The following is a 23426-nucleotide window of genomic DNA, read 5'->3' on the forward strand; positions in this document are numbered from 1 at the left end:
CTTTGTGTTAGCAGGAGTTCTGAAATGGCATATCGAGCTTTATGAGGCTGAATGGATAGAAAATTGGTATGTATATAATGGAGGCTTTCCTCCAAGTGAAAATGTCTCCTGTTCGTGAAGCACTACAACAATTCGAATATCACCACACAAAGGAGCAGTGCTTGCACAAAAGGCAACAAAATGAGCGTCTCAAGTCAAACTTCAATCTCACTACCCAAGGGAGACCCTGAAAAGGTACCGGTGGCCACCGAAGCCATCCCAGCCAAATCCCAAGATGATATCGAGTTCCCCGAAGGAGGTCTTCAGGCATGGCTTGTGGCGATAGGGAATGCCTGCATTTTGTTCTGCACCTCAGGCTACTCCAACACCTTTGGCGTCTTCCAAGCATACTATACCCTGCACCAGTTCTCCGACAAGTCTGCGGATGCCGTCTCCTGGATCGGATCTACACAGGTGTTTCTGGGTTTGTTCGCGGCGATAATCGGAGGTCCGCTGTTTGACCGATATGGTGCCTGGGTAAGTTTCCTGACGAAACCGAGAACGAAGACTGACAATCGCCAGGTCATCCGTCCCACGGCAGTCGTCTACCTCTTCGCCATCATGATGACGTCCCTCTGCACTCAGTACTGGCAATTCATGCTCGCCCAGGGCATCCTCCACGGCACAGCCTCCGGCATCCTCATGTTCTCCGCCATGGCCTCAACCCCCCAATACTTCCGCAAACGCCGCGGCGTCGCCATGGGCCTCGCCATGACGGGCTCCTCCATCGGCGCCATCATCTACCCCATCGTCCTCTCCAAACTCCTCAACGACTCCTCCCTCGGATTCGGCTGGTCCGTCCGCATCACGGGCTTCATCATGATCCCCGCGCTGCTCTTCGCCTCTCTCACCGTGAAAGCGCGCCTGCCCCCGCGCCGCACCAGCTTCCTCCTCCCGGCCGCCTTCACGGACAGGCTGTACGTGACCCTCGTCGCGTCCATGTTCTTCCTCTTCATCGGCATGTTCGTGCCGCTCTTCTACCTGCCGACGTACGGCATCCTGCACGGCATGACGGAGACGCTGGCGTCGTACCTCATTGCGATGATCAACGGCGCCTCCGTCTTCGGGCGCGTTATCCCCGGGATCATGGGCGACAAGGTCGGCCAGCTCAACGCGCTGCTCTTCGCGGGCGCGTCGACGGGGGTGATGATCTTCTGCTGGCCCGCGGCGACGACGCAGAGCGGGATCATCGGGTTTGCTGTGGTTTTTGGATTTTGTTCCGGGGCGATTATATCGGGCGGCGCCGTGGCGATGACGCTTTGCCCGAAGGATGTGAGGGATATGGGCACATATATCGGGATGGGGACGGCGCTGGCGTCTTTTGCGGCGCTGATGGGGCCGCCGGTGAATGGGGCTCTGTTGGATCGGTACGGGGGGTTTGAGCAGGTGTCTATTTTCAGCGGTGTCATGTGTATGACTGGCGCTTTGTTGGTGTTGCTTGCGAAGGCATTTACTCCTCAGGGGATGCTTGGAAAGGTCTAAGGTGGAGGTTTTGGGTAGAAGATGTAAATAGACGCAAATGCTTGTCACACAATATTGAAGTTACGTGTAGTATATGGGTGCTCTCATAGAATAGAAATGGTTGTTGGCTCACATGTTTTTACACTTGCTATTCACCGCTGATAATCTAGTACTGTGGTGCTGAGGATGAAGCAGTCAAGAGGTATTTCGCTGGTGTCTATCATACCAGCATGGGCACTGAACGTTTGACATCTCAAAAGACCAAGTCAATTGCACATTGCGATGCTCATCCAAACAGCCCATCCTCTTTCAGGGTGTCGTCTTGCTCCCATGACCGGGCATCCCACGCGCTAAATCTGTAACCACCGCGACAAGTTCATCCGATCTCTGGCCGGTTGCGGTTAGCCCACATTCCCTCGACGCCTGGTTCGTCACAAATCTGGCACCACAGACACAAGGGCGGAACATTCCGATGGGTTTTAGCTCAAAGGTAACTGCTTGATTTCTAGGTAAATAGGAAAAGGAGACCAAATGTACAAGACAGAAACCTCTTCCGCACCCGAGATGCAGCATTAGTCAGGAGATCATTGTACACGGGAAGTAGGTTGTGGTAAGTCGTCGTTCCGTTGCCGAGGTCCCTGATACGTATGCAGGGGTATTCTCGACCGTCTTTCACTGCACCCTCCGCTTCTTCCTCCCTTTCGCAAACCACAGGTCGTATCCTGTCCTCGGCCTGAACGTCTATAATTCCCACGCCGGATACGCCTCAAAACTCATCAAGCCTCCGCCACGATCACGCAACTCGTTTGTCGTCATCCATTTACAGAAGGAGCTCGAGGGGGTTCTCGAGGACCTTCTTGAGCTCCTTGAGGAACTCGGCGCCGACGGCACCGTCGACGACCTTGTGGTCGAAGCTGCCGGTGATGGTGATCTGGTCGTCCCACTCGACGCCGGTGCCATCCTCGGTGATGGCGGGGACGGCGACCTTCTTGGTGGTGCCGATGGCGAGGATGGTGGCCTGGGGAGGGTTGATGACGGCGGTGAAGTTGTCGACAGCATCGTTCATGCCCATGTTGGAGATGGAGATGGAGCCGCCTTGGTACTGCTCAGGCTTGAGCTTGCCGTCGCGGGCGAGCTTGGCGAGCTTCTTGACCTCGGTGGAGATGCCCTCGAGGCCACGGCCCTCGACAGCGGTGACGATGGGGGTGATGAGGCCGGTGGGGGTGGAGACGGCGACAGAGACGTCGACGGTGTTGTGCTGGCGGATGACATCGCCGCGCCAGCTGGAGTTGGCCTGGGGAACCTTCTTGGAAGCGACACCGATGGCCTTGATGAGGAAGTCGTTGACGGACAGCTTGTACTTGCCGTCGGCGGTGCTGTTCAGAGCCTGGCGGAGCTTGAGGAGCTTGCTGACGGAGATGCTGCTGGAGACGTAGAAGTGAGGGTTGTTCTGGGTGGACTCCTGGAGGCGGGAGGCGATAACCTTGCGCATGCCGGAGATGGGGATGTCCTCGTAGGAGGCGACGGGGCCAGCGGCGGCGACGGGAGAGGAAGCGGCCTTCTTGACGTCCTCCTCCGTGATCTTGCCGCCCTTGCCGGAGCCCTTGACGTCCTTGATGTTGATGCCCTTCTCCTTGGCGAGAGTAATGGCGCCGAAGGAAGCGTTGGGGAAGCGGTCGAGCGCGGACTCGAGCTTGCCGGAGGGGCTGTTGTCCTCGGGGGCGGACTCGGGTTCGGGGGCAGGGGTGGGGGCGGACTTGGATTCCTCCTTGGCCTCCTCCTTGGGCGCGGGCTTAGCGGCGTCACCACCGGCGTCGGCGGCAGTGAAGCCCTCGAAAGCGGCAACGTCGGTGCCCTCATCGACGAGAATGGCAATGGGCTGTGCGGAAAGACAATGCGATCAGCTTGGTGTGCAGACATTTGGAGACAGTGGCAGCGAAAGTGGCGGCGACGAGGGCGACGGAGGACAGCAAACATGGAGCACCGTTGGGGTTGGACCTACGTTACCGACGGCGACATCCTTCTCGCCAGCGTCCTTGAGGATCTTGGCAATGACACCCTCCTCCTGGAACTCAAAGTCCATCTGGGCCTTGTCGGTCTCGATCTCGACGAGGACATCACCGGGAGCGATGCTGTCACCAGGCTTCTTCTGCCAGGCTCCGATATTTCCCGCCGTCATGGTGGGCGACAGGGCAGGCATCTTGATGACCTGGTGCGGGGGGTATGAGGCGTAACATCTCAGGATCTGGGTGCTGCGGACGAGAGTGTTGGGCAGCACGCGCCTTCTAAGGACCGTGGAGATCATTTTGGATGAAATAGCTTCCGCGGGCGCGAAAGCAGGGAGACTGGACGGAGGTGGGTTTAGATATCGAGGGGTATTCGACTCCAAAAAGACTCGTGGAGGAAACCGTCAGACGTCGGACAATTGACTTTGGCGTTCAATTGCTGGACGGGTTGAAGCAGACTCGACGGGGACTCGAGGGGGGAGGGAAGGAAAAAAAGGAAGAGGCGACGGGACGCGGGATTATTTTTGGGACGACGAGGTTTGATGCTCGAGATTGTCGGACGGGAATCTTTCCTTGGGGCTGGAGTTTTTTGCGTTGAGCTCCGTCGCTGGATGGAGCTTGAGACGCTAGTCCCGATTGGGTCTTAGCGCGTCCCTACAAAATACGCCGCAGGGAGGGCCGTTAGCTGCGACAGATTTTTTTAAGGGTGCACCGAGCACCTTCACTGAGTGTTCACTGACTGACTGACAGTTTTTAGTGAGTTGGGTGGTCAGTGCGCCGACATTCAAGGGACGGGACTGGACCGCTGGTCGCTAAAAGAGTCCAGCGGTTCAGTGGGTGGCAGTGGACAGGTTTCGCCGATAATTGTGGCCTGTGGCCGGTGGCCGGTGCATCGAACGACGAACTGCGAGCGAGTCCAGCCAACCGGGTCCGCAGTCGCAGTCGCCGTTGGTTGGTTGTACCCAGGCGGTGTTGTGAATGACCGAGTGACAGCGAGGAGTGACCTCCAATGACAGTGGATGCGCTGAGGAAGTTCTCGGACTTGGGTGGGAATAAGAACGGGAAAACAAGGGACGAGCGCCTAACGCCGAAGGCCTACAAGCCAATGAAAGGCCCAACTTGTTCACTGCCTGGGGGCTCATCAAGGTCTCCATTAATTGGCTCCGTCGCCTTCGCTGGCCGCTTCTAAGCGCAACCGCGAGAAGCAGACGCGATGTCGGAAGCCTGCCAGTTGCTGCCATTCAAGCCACTGTGGTCTGTTGGTTGCCTTACCTAATGAGGTGGTCCATGCTCGGCAGTCGACGCTTACCTCAGCGCTTCATCAAAGCATGGACCACCACGCCCCATGTCAAGCGAGAGAGCTGACATAATGACGCAGCGTGGAGCACTGCATCCTCCCTGGCCCAGTGTCCGCCACGTAAACCACATGCTGCACCGGCTCGACTGGCTCCAGCTTGCAGCAGCTACATTAAAGATGGAGACCATCTACAGTAGCAGTTGATGTTTGATACAGTGTTTGACGAGGCCGACATCCCAAGCTTCTGCTGCCTATTCAGCACAGTGCAGCTCCCTCTCCGTGCATCAGGAAATCTGGTATCTTATCCCCAGAACCAAGCTACGTACCTTGTTGGTGTCCTCTCGCTGGAGCGGCAGCAGCACCTAGCAGCAGCAGTACGCCAGCAAGAGCCAGGGGTCCCTCCATTCAAAGAAATTTGGACCGTCACTGCCCCGTGCTGGCCATTTCGATTTGGATTTCGATTTGGAAGACCCCTTCAATACGGAGAGCCGCTCTCTTCATTTCACAACGACCGTCATCCAACACACTCCGCCCGACGACGACGACGACGGAAGCTCCCTCGTGCCGCCCCGACGACCTTCCCGTCCTTCACTCCCCAAGGACGCCGTCGCCTCCGAACGACACGTATCTCGCATCGCCGGGCTCTCCACGAATTGCCTACTTTAATACCTACCCCCTGCCCGCCCTGCCTATGCGCCTGCGCCCCTCGATGACCGGCCCAGCTCAAGCTTACCTTCGACTGCATCTGCTGGAGTAGATCAATCTCCGACTTCTCCTGATCACGAACTCGTCCGCCTCGAAACGCGAATGGCACTTTGGCCTTCCATTGCTCCCCCATGAGCTCCCTCAAATTCCTCACCTCCTCCCTGGAGGCCATCGCGGCTTCCAAGGAGGCTCAGAGGAACAAGCAACTTACCGAATCCCTCCAAAAGACCCTCGCCGCCATCAAGGAGAGCGAGCCGAATTTCCCGGACCCAGAGATTGTCTTCGCCCCGTTGCAGCTGGCAACAAGGACAGGCAACGTCCAGCTCGCCACCAGCGCACTCGACTGCATCGGCAAGCTCATATCATATTCCTACTTCACCGTCCCGAGCGCCCCCGACGGCCAGCAAGATGCCCCAGTCGACCAAGCTCCCCTCATTGAGCGCGCCATCGATACCATCTGCGATTGTTTCCAAGGCGAGACGACCGCCGTCGAGGTCCAGCTGCAGATCGTCAAGTCGCTGTTGGCCGCCGTTCTCAACGACAAGATTGTTGTCCACGGTGCCGGTCTCCTGAAAGCCGTTCGTCAAGTATACAATGTCTTCCTCCTCTCACGGAGCACTGCGAACCAGCAGATGGCGCAGGGCACCCTCACCCAGATGGTCGGCACCGTGTTTGAGCGCGTCAAGACCCGCTTACACATGAAGGAGGCCCGCCTCAACCTGGACAAGCTGAAGCACAGCTCGAGCAACGTCACATTCGAGCAGACCGAATCTGTCAATGGCGCAGGCGTTGCTGGCGAGGGCGACGAAGAGAGAGAGGACTCCCCGACACCGGAAGGTGCCGAGCAAGGACCCTCCAGCAAGGCAGAGAATGGCAATGGGAAACTGACCCTGAAGGACCTTGAGCACCGCAAGAGCTTCGACGACTCTCATTTGGGCGACGGTCCCACCATGGTCACCGAGATCAAGCCCGGAAGGAAAGCAGCCAGATCCGTGTCCGAGCAGTCCTCTCCTGAATCGACCGTCGAGGACAATGCCGACGACCTGGATGCGGAGGACGAGGTGTACATCAAGGACGCGTACCTGGTCTTTCGATCATTCTGCAATCTCTCAACCAAGGTCTTGCCGCCTGACCAGCTATACGACCCTCGCGGCCAACCGATGCGCTCGAAGCTCATTTCCCTCCACCTTATCCACACACTCCTCAACAACAATATTGCCGTCTTCACTTCTCCAATCTGTACCATTACCAACTCCAAGAGCAACGAGCCTACGACCTTTCTTCAAGCGATCAAGTTCTATTTGTGCCTCAGTATAACGCGAAACGGAGCCAGTTCTGTCGACAGAGTGTTTGACGTGTGCTGCGAGATCTTCTGGCTCATGTTGAAGTACATGCGGGAGTCTTTCAAGGTACGTGGTGCGGCAGTTGTCTTGAGGAATGCCATGCTAACATGTCGCATAGCTGGAAATTGCAGTCTTTCTCAACGAGATCTACTTGGCATTGCTGGCCAGGAGAACAGCTCCCATTACACAGAAGGTGTACGTGGTCAACGTTTTGAACAGATTCTGCGCAGATTCACGGGCCCTGGTTGAAACGTACCTGAACTACGATTGCGAGAGGAGCGTGGACAACATCTTCCAGACCATTATCGAGGACTTGTCCAAGTTCTCAACAGCTGCCGTGCCGGTGACACCCGCCCAGGAGCAACAGTACGAGGAGAAGAGCTCAAAGAACACGAACGGAGGTGATTGGCAACTGCGGCCCATCCTGCCACCACCGCTCTCTGTTGCGCAGATCGCACCTCATACCGAACCCGAACCTGAGATTCCCAAGGAGTATGTGATGAAGCGGGTCGCGTTGGATGCTCTCGTGGACTCACTGAGGTCAATGGTCGATTGGTCTGCTGCAGTACGACCTGATGCGAATGGGGTCAGGCCGGATGGTGATACGAGAAACTCCGAAGACCTGCGGCCTTCAATTGACCCTAGCATGAGCGATAACCCTTCGCGCTTCGAAACACCCCTGCCGTCAACACCTGTCTTGGAAGATGACCCTGCATTCCTGGAGAAGGCGAAAGCGCGGAAGACAGCCATGAACAACGCGATTAAGCAGTTCAACTTCAAGCCCAAGCGAGGAGTGAAACTCCTTGTTCAAGATGGCTTTATCCCGAGCGACAACCCGGCGGATATTGCCAAATTCCTGCTCACCGAGGACCGCCTCGACAAGGCTCAGATCGGTGAGTTCTTGGGTGAGGGTGATCCCAAGAATATTGAGATTATGCACGCCTTCGTCGACTCCATGGACTTTACCAAGAAACGATTCGTCGACGCACTACGTACCTTTCTCCAGTCGTTCCGTCTACCAGGAGAGGCACAGAAGATTGATCGTTTCATGCTGAAGTTTGCCGAACGCTACGTGATGGGTAACCCCAACGCTTTCGCCAACGCCGACACCGCCTACGTTTTGGCATACTCTGTGATCATGCTCAACACCGACTTGCACAGCAGCAAGATCGCTAAGCGCATGAGCAAGGAGGAGTTTATCAAGAACAACCGCGGCATCAACGACAATGCGGACTTGCCCGATGAGTACCTCCTAGGAATCTATGATGAAATCGCCAGCAATGAAATCGTGTTGAAGAGTGAGCGCGAAGCTGCTGCAGCTGCTGGAGCCGTCCCGCCACCATCTACCGGCATTGCTGCTGGTCTCGGCCAGGCACTTTCCAACATGGGTCGCGACCTTCAGAGAGAGGCCTATTTGCAACAGTCCGAGGAGATTGCGCTTCGATCAGAGCAGCTGTTCAAGACCCTGTATAAGAACCAACGCAGGAATGCGCAACGATCGGGTGTCAAATTCATTCCTGCTACCTCCTTTCAACACATCGGACCCATGTTTGATGTTACATGGATGTCATACTTCTCTGCGTTATCAAGCCAGATGCAGAAGACCCAGAACCTTGAGATCAACAAGCTGTGCCTGGAGGGCATGAAGTTGGCAACCAAGATTGCCTGCGTTTTTGACCTGTCGACCCCCCGCGAAGCGTTCGTATCCGCATTGAAGAACACTACGAATCTCAACAACCCGCAGGAGATGTTGGCCAAGAATGTGGAGGCACTCAAGGTCATCCTGGAACTAGGCCAGACGGAGGGCAACGTGCTCCGGTCGTCTTGGAAGGATGTTCTCATGTGTATCAGTCAGCTGGACCGATTGCAGCTCATCACTGGCGGTGTCGATGAGAGTGTTGTTCCTGATGTGTCCAAGGCACGCTTTATGCCGCCGCAGAGAGAGAATACTAGCGATTCTCGGTCATCAACACAGTCCAAGCGCCGAAGAAGTCAACCGCGGCCGGGAGCTGGGCCCCAAGGCTTCTCTAGCGAGATAGCATTGGAGAGTCGATCCGACGAAGTCATCAAGGCGGTTGACAGGATATTCACAAACACGGGCAACCTCAATGGAGAGGCTATCGTCCACTTCGCTCGAGCTTTGACGGAAGTCAGCTGGGATGAAATCAAGGTGTCTGGGTCGAACGACTCCCCACGTACCTACAGCCTGCAGAAGATTGTCGAGATCGCCTACTACAACATGACGCGTGTGCGTTTCGAGTGGAGCAATATCTGGGATGTTATGGGTGACCACTTCAACCGCGTCGGCTGCCACAATAACATCACCATCGTATTCTTCGCCCTGGACTCTCTACGCCAACTCTCCATGCGTTTCATGGAACTCGAGGAGCTGGCTGGTTTCAAATTCCAAAAGGACTTTTTGAAACCATTCGAACATGTTCTGGCCAACTCCACAAATATTGCTGTCAAGGACATGGTGCTCCGATGCTTGATCCAAATGATTCAAGCCCGGGGCGATAATATCCGCTCTGGCTGGAGGACAATGTTTGGTGTCTTCACCGTCGCTGCGCGTGAGACCAACGAAAGCATTGTGAGCCTTGCCTATGAGAATGTCACACAGGTTTACAGGACCAAGTTTGGCGTGGTCATTTCACAGGGTGCTTTTACCGACCTGATTGTTTGTCTTACCGAGTTCTCAAAGAACATGAAGTTCCAAAAGAAGAGTCTCCAAGCGCTGGAGTCGCTCAAGTCCATCATCCCTCGCATGCTTAAGACACCAGAATGTCCATTGTCTCAAAAAGGACAGTCAGCAACCGGCGACATCCACACTTCAGCAGCAGACACACTGCAAAGATCCCAGAACCGCACGTCAGTGGAAGAAGGCTATTGGTTCCCAGTCCTGTTTGCCTTCCATGACGTGTTGATGACTGGCGAGGATCTCGAGGTCCGGTCCAACGCTCTCGAGTACTTCTTCGACGCCCTGCTGAGATATGGAGGCGAGTTCCCACCTGATTTCTGGGACATTCTCTGGCGCCAGCAGCTATACCCCATCTTCATGGTGCTGCGGTCCAGACCTGACCTCAACAACGCGCTGAATCATGAGGAGCTGTCTGTCTGGCTTTCCACCACCATGATCCAGGCCCTCCGAAACATGATCACGTTGTTTACACACTACTTCGAAGCCTTGGAGTACATGCTGGACCGATTCTTGGAGTTGCTAGCTCTTTGTATTTGCCAAGAGAACGACACCATTTCCAGAATTGGCAGCAACTGCTTGCAGCAGCTCATCCTGAAGAACGTCGCGAAATTTTCGCATGAGCACTGGACCAAGATCGTCGGTGCCTTTTGCGAACTGTTTGCTCGTACAACAGCTCACCAGCTCTTCTCCGCCACTACCATCAACTCAACAGCTTCAATCGATCTGCCCCCGAACGGCCTCGAGTTTGCCGGTCCTCTCAGTCCTACTGCTGATACCACCCCGGTTGACGAAGAGTCATTGAAGATCAACGGTTCTGAGAAGAACGGCGATGACGCTGACACGAACTCATTGGCAGCCCACGCCGGTACGGTAGAGGAAGACGACCTCAAGACCCCGACAGCAGCAGCTCCACCCCAAGCCCAAGCGCCGTTGGAGGAGTTCAAGCCCTCATCAAATCTACAGCAACAGCCCGTGGTCGTTACAGCCGCCCGCCGGCGCTACTTCAACCGCATCATCTCGCGATGCGTTCTGCAGCTGCTAATGATCGAGACGGTGAACGAGCTCTTCAGCAACGACACCGTCTACTCCCAGATCCCCACAGCGGAACTCCTCAAGCTCATGGGACTGCTTAAGAAGTCATACCTGTTCGCCAGGAAGTTCAACGCCGACAAGGAGCTGCGGATGCGCCTTTGGCGCGAGGGTTTCATGAAGCAGGCCCCGAATTTGCTCAAGCAGGAGAGCGGTGCCGCCGCTACTTACGTCGCCATCCTCTTCCGCATGTATGCAGATGACAGCGACGAGCGCGCTTCGGCGCGCGATGCGATCGAGCAGGCCCTGATTCCCCTGTGCAAGAGCATCATCAAGGACTTTGTCGCGCTCGAGGAGGACAGCCAGCACCGCAACATCGTCGCCTGGCGCCCCGTCGTTGTCGATGTTCTCGAGGGTTACGCCGCCTTCCCTGTCACCTCGTTTTCGAAGAACATTAAGGAGTTCTACCCGATGGTCGTGGAGCTCCTCGGCAAGGACCTAACGTCCGACCTGCGGACAGCGCTGCTGCTGGTGCTCCGCCGCGTCGGCGAGGTCGGTTTGGGTATTGAGGGGATGACCAAGGTGGACGTGGACCGCAGGGACAGCATCCTAAGCCACGCAACGGACGTAGACGGGCCCGAGGGAGACGCGTCGGCCAGGATGAGGCGTTGAGTTGGAGGTCCAGCATACAAAAACCAGGTGTAGCACAGGAAGAGGCGTAATGGATAGATTGAGGGGGAATCATTTCATGTAAAATTATTGTACTCGGCTCGGATTGCCGAGGCCTTTCGCAGTTCGTGTCCATATTGAAGACATCCATCCATGCTTGTCCCAGACCAGTGCCATGCTTCCCAAACGCCATGCCATTTTTGTACAGTTACGCTGCTCAGCCGCGTGCAGACATGATATCCCGAATGAACGTCCTCAACTGCTCCGACTCCTCGGGCACAGTCCGATCCGGCAGACTCCTCAACGCCTCCTTCAGCATTTGATCGTCCTTGCTCGCCTCCCTTACTAGATCCCGCAGGATCCCCATCGTCCGGTGCGACTGCTCCGCCACCCTCATGACACTCACCAGCGTCTCGAAGAAGTCAATCAGGCTCAGGTGCATCAGCGTATCCTCCATATCAACCATCTTCAGCGCCGCAAGCTGCAGCAGGCCCACGTCGTTGGACCCTGTCAGCTCGGGGAACTGCGACGTGCCGACCTCGACGATGTTCAGGCTCGCGAGGCGCGGGAGGACGCGCAGGATGCGGCCCTGGGCAAGGGACAGCTGGTGCTCGGACAATTTCGCGTCTTCGGCGGGATCTTCGCCGCGGGCGAGGGCGAGGACGAGGCCGAAGGGCTCGCGGTCGTGGAAGAGGCGGCGCCACATCCTTCCCTGGCCCGGCGCGCGTCGGCGGACGAGGTCGGTGCCGGTGAGGCTCGGGAGGGCGGCGGGCGGGGGCAGTTCGCAGTCTGTCTCGAGGAGGTCGCCGATGACGCGGGAGGCCTTCTCGCCGACCTCGACCTGTGGGGAGGAGAGCCAGCGGCGGAGGAGCTCGAGGACGACTTTGGGCATGAGGGAGAGGATGGCGGCGTCGGAGGGGGTTGCGGCGGCCTTTTCGAGGATGGCGAGGGCGAGGAGGTTGGCGGAGGGGGCGGGGGAGCGCAGGGCGGAGATGAGGGAGGATTCGTCGGCGAGCTGGAGGGTTTGGGTGAAGGGGACGGGGGAGAGGAGTTTTATTGTGAGGGAGACGATGGGGGCGGGGTCGTGGGGGGTTGTTTTGAGGATTGTTGTGAGTTTTGGGAGGAGGTTTGGGAGGAGGGGCGGGATGTTTGATTCTGTGGCGTTGTTAGCATTTGGAAGAGAGGTCAGAAGGGAGAGGGGGAGGTAGAAAGGCTGACCTGTGAGTTGGAGCTCAATGTCGTCGAGGATCTTCGGTTGGAGGGGCGTTTCGGGGGAGGCGACGAGGTCGTCGAGGTGGGCTGTGAGCTCGTCGAGCCCGGTTATGGGGATTGTGTCGGTTGTCATCTTGGGGACGACGGAGTCTGACATAGGAATTTCTGGTGACGGTGGTGCGGCTAGGTCGAGGTAAGGAGCAGAAACGAAGTTGGTGATGTCTGCAAGTTGGAGGAGCTGTTGGAGGTTTACGGATGGCGGGGGGAGCTGGAAGCTTCCTGCTCGGTTTAAGGGTCCCCGGACGCTAAGATAAGATAAGGCAGCCGCAAGCTGCGTGTGCTGGGTGCGTAGCGCTTGGGTGCCTTACAGGGGTCCAGGCGGTAGCGGGGCAGCTGCGTTCAGCGGGAAGGGTGACGACCCCGCTGCGTGCCTACTGGTCCAGCTGTAAGTGACGATCATGGCTTTTTGCACAAGTTGCTAGTCTTGAGTCAACTAACAATGTGACATAGTTGTGTTCTGGGATGAGAGGCCTCTACAGGTAAGGCAAGGTAAGGTAAGCTATGCCAGAGACAGACGCATGCCGACTGTCACGGCTGTGTGGTTGAGATCGTCCAAACAAGAATCGGAATGTGGCAGAATCAACTTCGTAAGGCACAGTTGAATTCGTTTTAACGCATCTCAGGTCTTTACGGCGTCGCCCTTATCCAGCTTTTCCATTGCCTGAGCTGGATCCCACGACACCAACGTGGTTCATTGAGCAGGCGTGATGGAGGCTTTCGTCACGTTGAGCAGATGGTTGGTTCTAACAGCAGCCTGTTTACGATTCTACATGTACTATAGAATGATGAAACCCTTTTATTGTTAACAAAGATTGAATGTGTTTTCCAGTCATTCTATCTTAAAGCTACTTACACAGATTGTTGTCTGCGGAGAACAGACACGGGGGAGCTACACCAGCCACCTCAACGAATCACAAGCCACCATTACCCCAATTGACCCCGCTAAAAAATCAAGACGTCCAACTCCAGGTCGGCGCCAACCATGACTGCATCTCCGACTTTGACTCTTTTTCGTTCGACTCATATAACGATCTTGCGGCATTACGCCAAACGACTCTCTGCAACTTCCTCCATATTTTATCGTAGTCAGAACACTTTCCCGCGATCTTACAAGCAAAAACGGTACGTCAATCCCATAACTGCACAGGCTGCAAACCTTCAGCCGCGGCACGCGAGCGAAGCGAGGCCAAACCGCCAACCACCTTGGCGCAATCCCAGCAGCCACCTCTACAGCACACAATCGCTAACAACCGCCCACACAGAACCCTCAAGAAAACACACATACGACACGACCGAGCACCATGTCGCGCGGAGGACGAGGCGGAGGACGAGGCGGCCGCGGCGGCAAGACGGGACCCCAACTCTCCTGGGACAACGGCGAACACGCACCCGACACCCGCCCCTCGGAGCTCTTTCCCGTACGTCTCCTCCTCCCTCACCCGTAAACCCCAGCCAACTAACATTCTTAACACAGCAATACGCCGTTCCGACAGCGAAGCCCCTCTCCGCCCTCGAACAAGCCAACGTCAACGCCTTCCTCCTCTTCCGCCGCCAGGTCCAGGACGGGCCGCTCTACACCCGCAAGCGCACCTGGGGCATGGACCCGTCCAACACGCGCAAGCTCTACGGGCAGGACCAGGTGAACGCAAAGTACGGCGTGCGCACGCGCGCGACGGCGGACCCCTTCACGGGCGTGCCGACGTACTCGCAAAAGTTCGCCCGCCCGGAGCGCGCGCTGCCCGAGTTCGGCTCGCGGCCGTTCTGCAAGGAGTTCTTCCCCGCGGAGCTGCACGCGACGCTCGACGGCGACGACGTCGCGCCCGGCGAGAAGCGCCGCGGCGGCGAGGCGAAGCGGCTGCGGCTGTCGCGCATCACGGCGCTGCCGACGGCTGAGGACGTGTTCCAGGTCGAGGAGCCCGCGGCGGGGCCGGACGGCGCGAAGAAGACGCTCGAGGCGCTGGAGAGGATGCCGGATGCTGAGGGCGCGGAGGGCGAGGAGGAGTGGGAGGAGGGCGGCGAGGAGGAGGAGCAGGATGTGGAGTACGACGACGAGGATGCGGGCGACTACGACGCGGAGAATTACTTTGACGACGGGGAGTTTGGGGACGACGATGGTGGGGATGATGACCATGGTGGCCGCGAAGGGTCGTATTGATCGTGGCGAGGAAGCGACGGCGTCATTTTTTGAAGGAACGGAGGGGGTAGCGAAGGCGGAAGGATCTGCAGAGACTTTGCCTACCTCACGAGGAATGAGGATTAGCATATCAGGCGTTGGGCGGATGAACGGCTTTGCTGAGCGGAACAGCTCCCAGATACCCATCATATACAACAGACACAAGAGCATTGAATTTCACACATCGAGACTGGACGAATTGGTGAGTCAGGGGTATCTGACATTGGGTATCAACGACCTGTGCCGCCGTGCTCTATATACTTCACAACGTGACTCTCCGTGCCCATGCCGAAGCGCTTTTCTGGCGCCGTAGCTGCGACATTGCCGTATCTCCAGGCTCCATTCTTGACGCCATCGTGGCTGAGGGAATGCCGCCGCAACTTGCATGCCACGTGAGCCAACGTCACCAGTAGCTCGGAGCCGGATTTTGTGCACGAAGCTCGCTCGATTCTGCCATGCTGCCGGTGTATACTTTTTAGCCATCCTGAACGCCATATGCTTCCCACAGCCCTTATGCCAAGCGTCACGTCCCCCGGCCCACGCCTCATCATTACTCTAGCCCAACCTTCACAAATCTCCTCACTTGGTGGGGTACTGGCGCTGAAGCTGGGTCAGCTTCTCGCGGACATCCACGATGCCACCTGCCGCCTCGTAAATTTTGTCACCCATCATCTTGATCGTCTCCAAAAGGTCCAGGACCATGTTGAACGCGGGAACCTGCGTCTGGTCGCGCAGGGCGCGCACCCGCTCGTAGAGGCCGTGCTCGACACCTGGCATGTGCTGCTCCATCTCCTTGATCTTCTGCACCTGGAACTGGTGTAGCTCCTTTAGCCTGTCGGCCTCGTTCGAGAAAAGGGTGAGTACGTCCTCCAGATTGCGGTCCTGATTGCCGTTTGGCGCGTTACTGCCGGTTCCACCGCGGGTGAGCCACGTCTGGTGGTAGTGCGCAGGGAGCTTAAGCTGATCGGCGCCAGCAAATGCCATCTTTGCGATGTCCGCATCCGACTTCACAAGATCCTTCAGGTGTGCCAGGGTGACAATGTCCTCGTCCAGGGTCGTCTTGACGCCCTCGTACTTGCGCTGCAGCCAGGTGACGTCGTTGGTGAGCTGAGCAAGATCGCCGCCATGGGCCGCCATGAAACCCCTGATCTCGGACGCATGGTTCATGAAGCGCTGGATCATGGTGTCGCAGTTCTCCATCTCGGTTTGCAGGGACTGCTCGAGGTCGTTGAAACGGGTCGTGCCCTTGACGTTCGAAAGGTCCACCCTTACACCGGGAACGGTTTGCTGCGTGGTCGACTGACCCATAGTCAGGCCGGGAGCTGTGTTGTTCTGTTGCTGGGTTGAAGCGCCGCCGCCACTTTGAGATATTAGCATGAGCCACGGAGAGATTGATAACATCACTTACAAAAGACCACCAGGCTTGGCTTGGCTAGGGGCAAGACTCGAGCCGAAGAGGCCGCCGCCACCTTGTTGCGGTGTCTGCTGCGCCTGTGTGTTTGTGTTTCCGCCGCCGAAAAGTCCTGATGATTGCTGCTGGGTCGTTGACAGCGACTGGCCAAAGAGACCACCTCCCGCTGGCTTCTGCTGGGCCGCCCCGAACAGTCCTCCGCCCTGTTGAGGCTGCTGCTGGCCCGTCTGCTGCGCCGGTGTCTGGTTTCCAAACAGTCCTCCACCCGTAGTGCCTGTCTGGGCTGTGGTATTCGCCGCCTGACCGAAGAGCCCTCCCGCTTGCTGGGGCTGGGCCTGGGGTGTTGCTGTTGTCGCTCCGCCGAAGAGACCTCCGGCCTGTTGCTGGGGCTGAGAAGCCGTGGTAGATGCACCAAACAGGCCGCCAGTCGCGGGTGTTGATGGCTTGTTGCCAAACAGTCCTCCGCTTGCAGCTCCAGTCTGGGTTCCGCCGAAGAGACCGCCGCTTGTAGCAGGTTGTGTCGTAGCCGCTGCGTTTCCAAAGAGTCCTCCACCAGCTGCGGGAGTCGACGAAGGGCCGGCGCTGTAGCAGAACAGTGTTAGCAAGATATTGAGGTACAATGCAAGGGTAAGACTCGGGTTTGGCAATGCAGTGACCCGAAAGAGGGCAGAACATACGCAGCATTGGCAGCACCAGTGTTGATGCTCAAGCCACCGCCAGTTTTCGCACCGAACAGCGACATGTTGGCGGTCGAGTTCTCTGGTGCAGTAGAGCCAATAGTATTATCGGTTACGATCGAGATGAAAGGCGAGGCCGAGGTCGTGTTCGGGGTGAAAGCCGGGGTAGGGTGAGGCTGATGGCCGTGGACTTGAGTGTTTGTTGCTGCTTCTTGTGCTGGCTGCTGTTGCTGCTGCTGCTGCTGCGCGGTCAACGCGAAAGAAGAATTGGCGGCAGGGACTGGAGGGCACGGGCCACCTGCAGCTTTCTGAGCTGCTGCTGCCTTTGCCAGCGTGGATTGCGACCGCCTGGGATTGGCTATTCGGCGTTCTGAGATGCCGCCTCCGGGGTTCCACACCGAAGCTGCTAGACCGGGGCGCTGATTGGGCAATGCTGACTGCACCTGCTGCTGCTGTTGCTGCTGCTGCTGTTGATGGCCCGTGCCTTCCATCTGGATGTCCTGGGAAGCTGCTGCCGCTGCTGTTGCTCCTGCTGCGAAAGGCGTCGTCGTGAAGCCTCGACCAAAAACACCACCACCACCACCACCACCACTGCTTCCACCACCAGTTCCAAACGTAGAGCCGTTCATCGAAGTCGCGAAAATGGATATCGACGAGGATGATGATTTTTACGCGCCCGAGGAGCCGACTGTTCCTGCGCCTGCGCCTGCGACCGAAAATGCTGCTGCACCCAAGGCGCCGTCGCCAAAAGTAGAGTCCAAAAATGACGAGTTGGAGGAGGGTGAGGAAGAGGATGAGGGCGGAGCCATGGACGAAGACGATGATGAAGACTCCGTAAGCTTCTGCCTGCACCTCAGGTCGCTCTGCGTATTTGTAGGCCGCTCGTGTATAAGCCAGTGACTGACTGTTCTGGCGCTTTCCTCAGGATATCGACATCATCACCGAGCGCAAAGACGGCACAAAGGCTGCGCCCCCAACGTACGTCTCAACCACCACTCACCAGCACAGAGTTAAAGACCTCTTTGAAGCTCATGAAACCACAGACAATCGCGATACAGCGACATCAGAAACATTCCACAAAGGTCTGCCTCCAACGACATGCCCGTCAAGGCCGCCCCAGCGAAGGAAGAGTCGCCAGCTGCCTCCGACCTTCCACTGGGCATCCCCAGTGCCGACAAGGCTGCCGCTGCCGCTTCCAAGTCCACGGTAGACGTCAACGCGAACCCTCCCTACCCTCCTGCGGGCAAGCCCATCACCGCCGTCAACATTGACGAGGGTAAGCACGACTCGCCCTGCGCTTCCCATCGCACCCAGCTAACCTTTACAGACCTCCCCGAAAACGAGAAGCCCTGGCGCAAACCCGGTACGGACATCAGTGATTACTTCAACTACGGCTTCGACGAGTTCACCTGGGCCCTCTACGCCGCCAAGCAAGAGGCTGTCCGCGGAGAGTACAACGCCGACGCTATCGCTGCCGGTAACAAGAAGATGATGGAGGACTTTGGCATGATGATGATGGGCGGCATGAACATGCCCGGTGGAGGAGCTGGCGCCCAGCAGGCCCAGGCAGCTGGTATGGGGGGTATGCCCGGGGGCGGCATGGACGGCATGCCGCCCGAGATGCAGGCCATGATGCAGCAGATGATGGGCCAGGGCATGGACCCCAGCCAGATGGACCCCGCCACCATGTCTGCCATGTTTTCCCAAGGCGCCAACGCCGGCGGCCAAGCGGGCCAGCAACAGAACTTTGGCCAGGGCGGCTTCGGAGGAAACCAGGGCCAGTACGGCGGCTACGACCAGTCAGGCATGGGTGGCAACCGCGGCGGTTTCGGTGGTAGGGGCCGCGGTGGACGTCGCCAGTGGTAAAACATCAAAAAGCTTGCTCTTCATGGGTGCTGGCGGTTGTCCGGCCCGGCTGGCGTTTTCGGGATAATGGTGAGGTCGCAAAATGGTTTGCTTTAGGGTTTCTGGATTGGCCACGGAATTGGCTCAAGCAGGCATAGAGATACCCTGACAATTGATCTGGCATTTCTACCACTGGCAAGCTGTTTTGCTACATCTCAGTGACGTACAGGCGGATTGGGCCGTTTGGTGGGGGCAGATGCTCATTGCTGCTTCCCGTTTTCTGCCCAAACGTTCTCGTTTCGTTTCTCGCGGAAGCTTGCATGGCGGCCCAAACGCGTTTTCCTCACGAGATTTGCTCATTTGCGTTTGCCGTGTTTCCCATCACTGCATTCCCTATCTTCCCTGCCACCTTGTGATCTCCTACCCAAACATCTTTCCATGATGCTGTGCCCAGCGTTGACCATGCCAACGAATGGGTTAAAAAGCCGCCCATCTTTCTCTGTCGTCTCCTTCAAATCAGTCACCTTCATCATGGTATCTTCCACTACCGGAGCTGAGGCATGGGCCTCTCTACCGTATCCCCGGGCCCTCCCCCGCGTCCCAGCATGCAAGTCCTCATAGGCCATGCCGACGAAAGGCTTTAAAGGCCACAAACCGTCCGTAGTCTTCTCGTTCAAATCAATCAATTTCGCCATCGCATCTTCTGCTACCGAGGCGGAGCAATGAGCCTCTTCACCAGATCCCCGGGCCCTCAGCCATGCAGCCTGCAGGTACTCATAGATGATACCCAGGCTATGTTTGGATGAGCAAACGCATCGCTGTGCGGGGCCATTATTCTACTATCATTGTGTCCTTTGGGTGTTGGGTCGAGGACTTTCAGCCATTATGTTGGCATTCCCCAGAGGATACCGAGTGCAATCTTCGTGCCTTGGTCTAGCATGGGTCCTCGTAGTTCTGGCGGGCGCACATTCAACCTCGAACTTCATCGTCTTTGAGACAGACGCCTCTCGCACATTGGCGCCCTGCTCGAGGATCGGATGACCGAGAGACAACTGATCGTCTCTCCAAGCGGAAGAAAAGTCGAACCCAATAGAGTTCATTGACACTGCCGCTCTCTGAAGCAATCTCCCCCGCCATGCCCCTTCGGTGTTGGCCGCAGACTGCCACATCGAGTCAAACAGGCAATAATAGTTGCAAGGCCTCTGACGCTGACTCTGGGAAGGAGCCTCTGTTCCCGACTGAGACGTTGGTGCACACTGGGGGCTGGGTTGAGGGTTTTTGTAGTACAGCCTCACCAACGCCTTGGGAGTTGTCCCCGAAAGCACGCAGCCTATACGCGGAGACAGAAAGATTGAGACCATTCCAAGGAAATGGGCCGTCAGCTACGGAGAGTCGAGGGAGAATGTAGAAGCTAAAGCCGGTCGTCTAGAGCTACACCTGCCCGGGAATGATTACCGGCTGCCGGTAATACTTTGGCTTGATTATTCTCAAACCGAATTGAGTACAGTTCTTCGAGTTCTCTGCCTCCACACAGGGCGGCTTCTACCCCGATCTATCATCATAGGCCCTCCACCCCGAACGGAACCGGGCATGAATTCGTCCCAGAGGCCTATCATCTTTAAGGAGACCCGAGAAAGTGCGACGCCACTTCTTTTGTTCCGCCTCACGATCATGGGACACCACGGGCCCTTGACCTCGGAACGCCCGCCCAGAAATATCATCATATTGGTCGATGAGATCAACACGCCAGACACAGAATCGAGAGTGTCAATATACGCCTCGAATACGTGTAGACTGCCAACAAGAAGCAATTCACTTGTCACTGCTCAAGAAAGCACTCTACGCTATCGTTCGTGGGGAGACGTCGTCACACATGCTCAAGAACGAGGATTCAAATCCTACCGAAGAAGTAAGCGATGCTGCTGAGGGAGCAAACGCTTCGGGCTGTTAGAACTTGGACGTAAGAACCTAGACCGACATCATCGCAGTTCGTCGACATTGCTGCCGCTTTCCGCAGCGAACACTATTACTATAGCATATTGCTACACCACGGGCCCTTGACACGAATACGCTTCATCAGAAGCACGCGTATGTCTTCCCAGCCTAATGGTCTGGAAGGCAGCTGCGACGCAAGCTTTGATACTCCGCCGATATTCGTCATGGAAGGCAGATGGGCCGCCAGCCACGCGACCCTGGGCACGCCAGGTCGATCTCGCTAGAGCGAAAGAGTGCCCTACATCCGTCCTAGGAATGGTAAAAATCAGGACGAATTCGTCTCTTTGAGGGTGGAGGGTGCTGGCACTCCTTCGACGACACCCAACTGCATGGCTAACGTCTGCTGTTCTGGGGCCCATTGGAAACGTGTGGAAAGAACGGCGGAGGCCGCCTACAGCAACGTCTTCTTCAAAATGGTTCTTGCAAGCATGTAGCTTACAAGCGAAGATGCGGAGCACAACCTTCAAGATGAATTACCAGTCCCAGCTGCGAGGAAACGACATCTGGGGGCTAGAGGTACGCGGCGGACAAGCCAACGGACTCAGCCAGCGAGGTGATAGATCACCGCCTGCTGCCGGGGCTTTGTTTAGAACAACACCGGTGTTCCAGGATCTGTTACAGTTGCCCGCCTTCTATCTCGTCTTTATCTTATTTACGAAGAGCTGACCTACAAATCCTTGCGCATGTCACACGTCAAATTCAGAAAAGATCACTTTCTTTTCCCAGAAACAGCACAAACAACTTCAGAATAAAACATCAGACTCGCGAGAGCTTTTGTAGAACCGTCTTCCAGATGGCTCGCATGGTGTCCTACACAATGAAGCGGGATTAAGCGGATTACCGCGATGCACACATCCCCCAGACCCAGCTTCGCTCTACGTTGCGATCTAAAGCTCAGCCTTTTGCGCCCCGAGTAAATTACGCATCTACGGCAATTTGCCAGATGAGGTGCTCAGGGTCTTTGTCTCACGTCTGGCAGCCGTGGTAAGAACATTGGAAGAGTAGGCCTCAAATACCGGCCCGTTGGGAGCCAACCATAGTGTCGGTGAAGCCAACCTAGGTGCATGACGTCCCAGATTAGCCTCGTTAGAGGGCACAATTGGGTGGCAGTTGCCCAAGCTCCAGCATGATTCTCGAGTCCACAACTACCCGCAAGCTTAAGGGGGAGAATGCCAATAAGCTCTTGCTTGCAGAGGTTATGGAAGAAGGCTAGCCTCACTGTATCACAGCCCCATCCTGGGAAGGTTACCAGGAGCCATATAAGATCCGTAGCTCCGACCCGATTTCCCTACCTTGGCGCAACCTTCAAAAGTAAGGTCGGACCAAGACATCAGACTCATGAGAGCTTTTCTTGAACCATATTCGAGATGGCTCGCTGGTGTTCCACACGGTGAAGCGGGGTAAAACAAATGTCCGCATAGGGCTCGTCTCGCGGCTTCATCTGAGATGCGACCTCAAAATGGACTCTTGCGTCGCGTACATATACGACGTGTCTACAGCAACCTTCTGGAGACTGTCAACAGAACCTCCATCTCATGCCTGGACCAAGATCCCTCCATTCTTGGATATCATCTGGACAGCTGGCGTGAAGACCAACAGCTTTTATTCGAGCAACGCCGCCATCTTCGATTCAGTCTAAGAACGGAGAAAAAAAAAAAAACATCAAGAAACAGACGGCGATAGGCGCCAGCACGCATTCAAGCCTGGTATGGTGGATTTTGAATCCGGGCCCTTCGGGAATCAGCCATAGAACAACAACAAAGAAAAGGTCACACGTAAACATCTTGGTCGGCGGGAATCCATGGCTATCACTGCATTGTGTCTCTGTTCTGAAACACAGAATGGCATTGTACAATTATTGGAACCCTTGGTGCCCAAGAGTCAAGAGTATGCACATTCACACCATTGGATCCCATGAGAGTTGGTTTCTGTTGTGGACTAAGGTGACCGCTTCCCTTCGTGGATTAGACGGGAGCGAGCATTAGAAACGATGACAACACCTTCAACTGCAAAAATTGAGGTCGAAGTCAACGTCGCGCCTCTGTTTATCATCGGCATATTTGTAGTTGTCCTTGTGACCTACAAAACTTACAGGTCCGGCATCTTCCACCATATCGATTCGGCGGATTGTCATGATCTCCTGGTTATGGTAGGTCTGGCCAATGATGCGGATAAACCACCTATCTCTGCCGAAATTTGGGCTACAAAACAAGATCTGGGTAGTCCTGTCCCGGAAGCATTGGTCGCGGACTTCACCGTTTTCCAATGGCCCCTTCGCCTGCTCTCGTATCAGTGGCACAGGAGATTCAATCTTCGATCTCGAAAGTTCTGCGACCTTTCGAACCAGCCCAGGGCCCCGGCCGCAATACGATGCGGTAAAATCTCATCACCCACGGGAGGGGACCAAGGCAGTTGATGGAAGAAGTTTGGTCCAGACCGAAAGACACGAAGCGCCTCGAAGCCTAGAAATAATGGCGTTGTGTCCGCCTGAGTCATATGTTGCTCTACATTGTCCGTTCCGAACGTCTTCTGCACCATCCTCAGAGGCCTTTCACTAATAACAATGGACCAAATGTCTTAGAGGGCCTATTTACGCTGATCATCGACTAAAATCCTTTTAGCAAAGCTGCACAAGGACAACAAAACGACGGACGGGGCCACTCGAAAGGCTGGAACACGGGACATTGTCTTTGAGATACGACGTCGAGCTCGCTATTGCCCGTCTTCCTAGTGCGACTCGACTAATGAGGGGTACAAATATGAAACGATAAGTTGTACTCCTTTTAGAATACAAACGACACAACAC

At 56.3% G+C, this 23426-nt stretch overlaps 7 protein-coding genes across 7 annotated transcripts; 4 read left to right on the forward strand and 3 right to left on the reverse strand.

Moving 5' to 3' along the window:
• Window positions 1-180: 180 nt before the first annotated feature.
• Window positions 181-1521, forward strand: apdF-9 (Aspyridones efflux protein apdF; the record flags this gene model as incomplete). Its single annotated transcript, XM_036635947.1, has 2 exons — window positions 181-516; window positions 562-1521. The coding sequence occupies 2 exons, from the start codon at window positions 181-183 to the stop codon at window positions 1519-1521; spliced, it is 1296 nt and encodes a 431-aa protein (XP_036497909.1).
• A 799-nt stretch (window positions 1522-2320) lies between these two features.
• CGCS363_v004099 (Dihydrolipoyllysine-residue acetyltransferase component of pyruvate dehydrogenase complex) lies at window positions 2321-3805 on the reverse strand (the record flags this gene model as incomplete). The annotated part of the gene is made up of 2 exons (XM_036635948.1): window positions 2321-3379; window positions 3503-3805. 2 exons carry the CDS (start codon window positions 3803-3805, stop codon window positions 2321-2323), a joined length of 1362 nt encoding a protein of 453 aa, XP_036497908.1.
• A 1834-nt stretch (window positions 3806-5639) lies between these two features.
• On the forward strand, window positions 5640-11250 carry SEC7 (Protein transport protein SEC7; the record flags this gene model as incomplete). Its single annotated transcript, XM_036635949.1, has 2 exons — window positions 5640-6917; window positions 6970-11250. 2 exons carry the CDS (start codon window positions 5640-5642, stop codon window positions 11248-11250), a joined length of 5559 nt encoding a protein of 1852 aa, XP_036498142.1.
• Window positions 11251-11464: 214 nt separating this feature from the next.
• On the reverse strand, window positions 11465-12592 carry CGCS363_v004101 (uncharacterized protein; the record flags this gene model as incomplete). The annotated part of the gene is made up of 2 exons (XM_036635950.1): window positions 11465-12402; window positions 12466-12592. The coding sequence occupies 2 exons, from the start codon at window positions 12590-12592 to the stop codon at window positions 11465-11467; spliced, it is 1065 nt and encodes a 354-aa protein (XP_036498141.1).
• A 1228-nt stretch (window positions 12593-13820) lies between these two features.
• Window positions 13821-14674, forward strand: CGCS363_v004102 (uncharacterized protein; the record flags this gene model as incomplete). Its single annotated transcript, XM_036635951.1, has 2 exons — window positions 13821-13937; window positions 13994-14674. The coding sequence occupies 2 exons, from the start codon at window positions 13821-13823 to the stop codon at window positions 14672-14674; spliced, it is 798 nt and encodes a 265-aa protein (XP_036498140.1).
• Window positions 14675-15271: 597 nt separating this feature from the next.
• On the reverse strand, window positions 15272-17271 carry NUP49 (Nucleoporin NUP49; the record flags this gene model as incomplete). Its single annotated transcript, XM_036635952.1, has 3 exons — window positions 15272-16052; window positions 16101-16685; window positions 16781-17271. 3 exons carry the CDS (start codon window positions 17269-17271, stop codon window positions 15272-15274), a joined length of 1857 nt encoding a protein of 618 aa, XP_036498139.1.
• A 151-nt stretch (window positions 17272-17422) lies between these two features.
• Window positions 17423-18646, forward strand: FIP1 (Pre-mRNA polyadenylation factor FIP1; the record flags this gene model as incomplete). The annotated part of the gene is made up of 4 exons (XM_036635953.1): window positions 17423-17614; window positions 17706-17758; window positions 17824-18056; window positions 18108-18646. 4 exons carry the CDS (start codon window positions 17423-17425, stop codon window positions 18644-18646), a joined length of 1017 nt encoding a protein of 338 aa, XP_036498145.1.
• Window positions 18647-23426: the final 4780 nt, after the last annotated feature.

This window comes from Colletotrichum siamense (assembly GCF_013390195.1).
Source record: "Colletotrichum siamense strain Cg363 chromosome Unknown KSG_Cg363_contig03, whole genome shotgun sequence".
NCBI lineage: Eukaryota > Fungi > Ascomycota > Sordariomycetes > Glomerellales > Glomerellaceae > Colletotrichum > Colletotrichum siamense.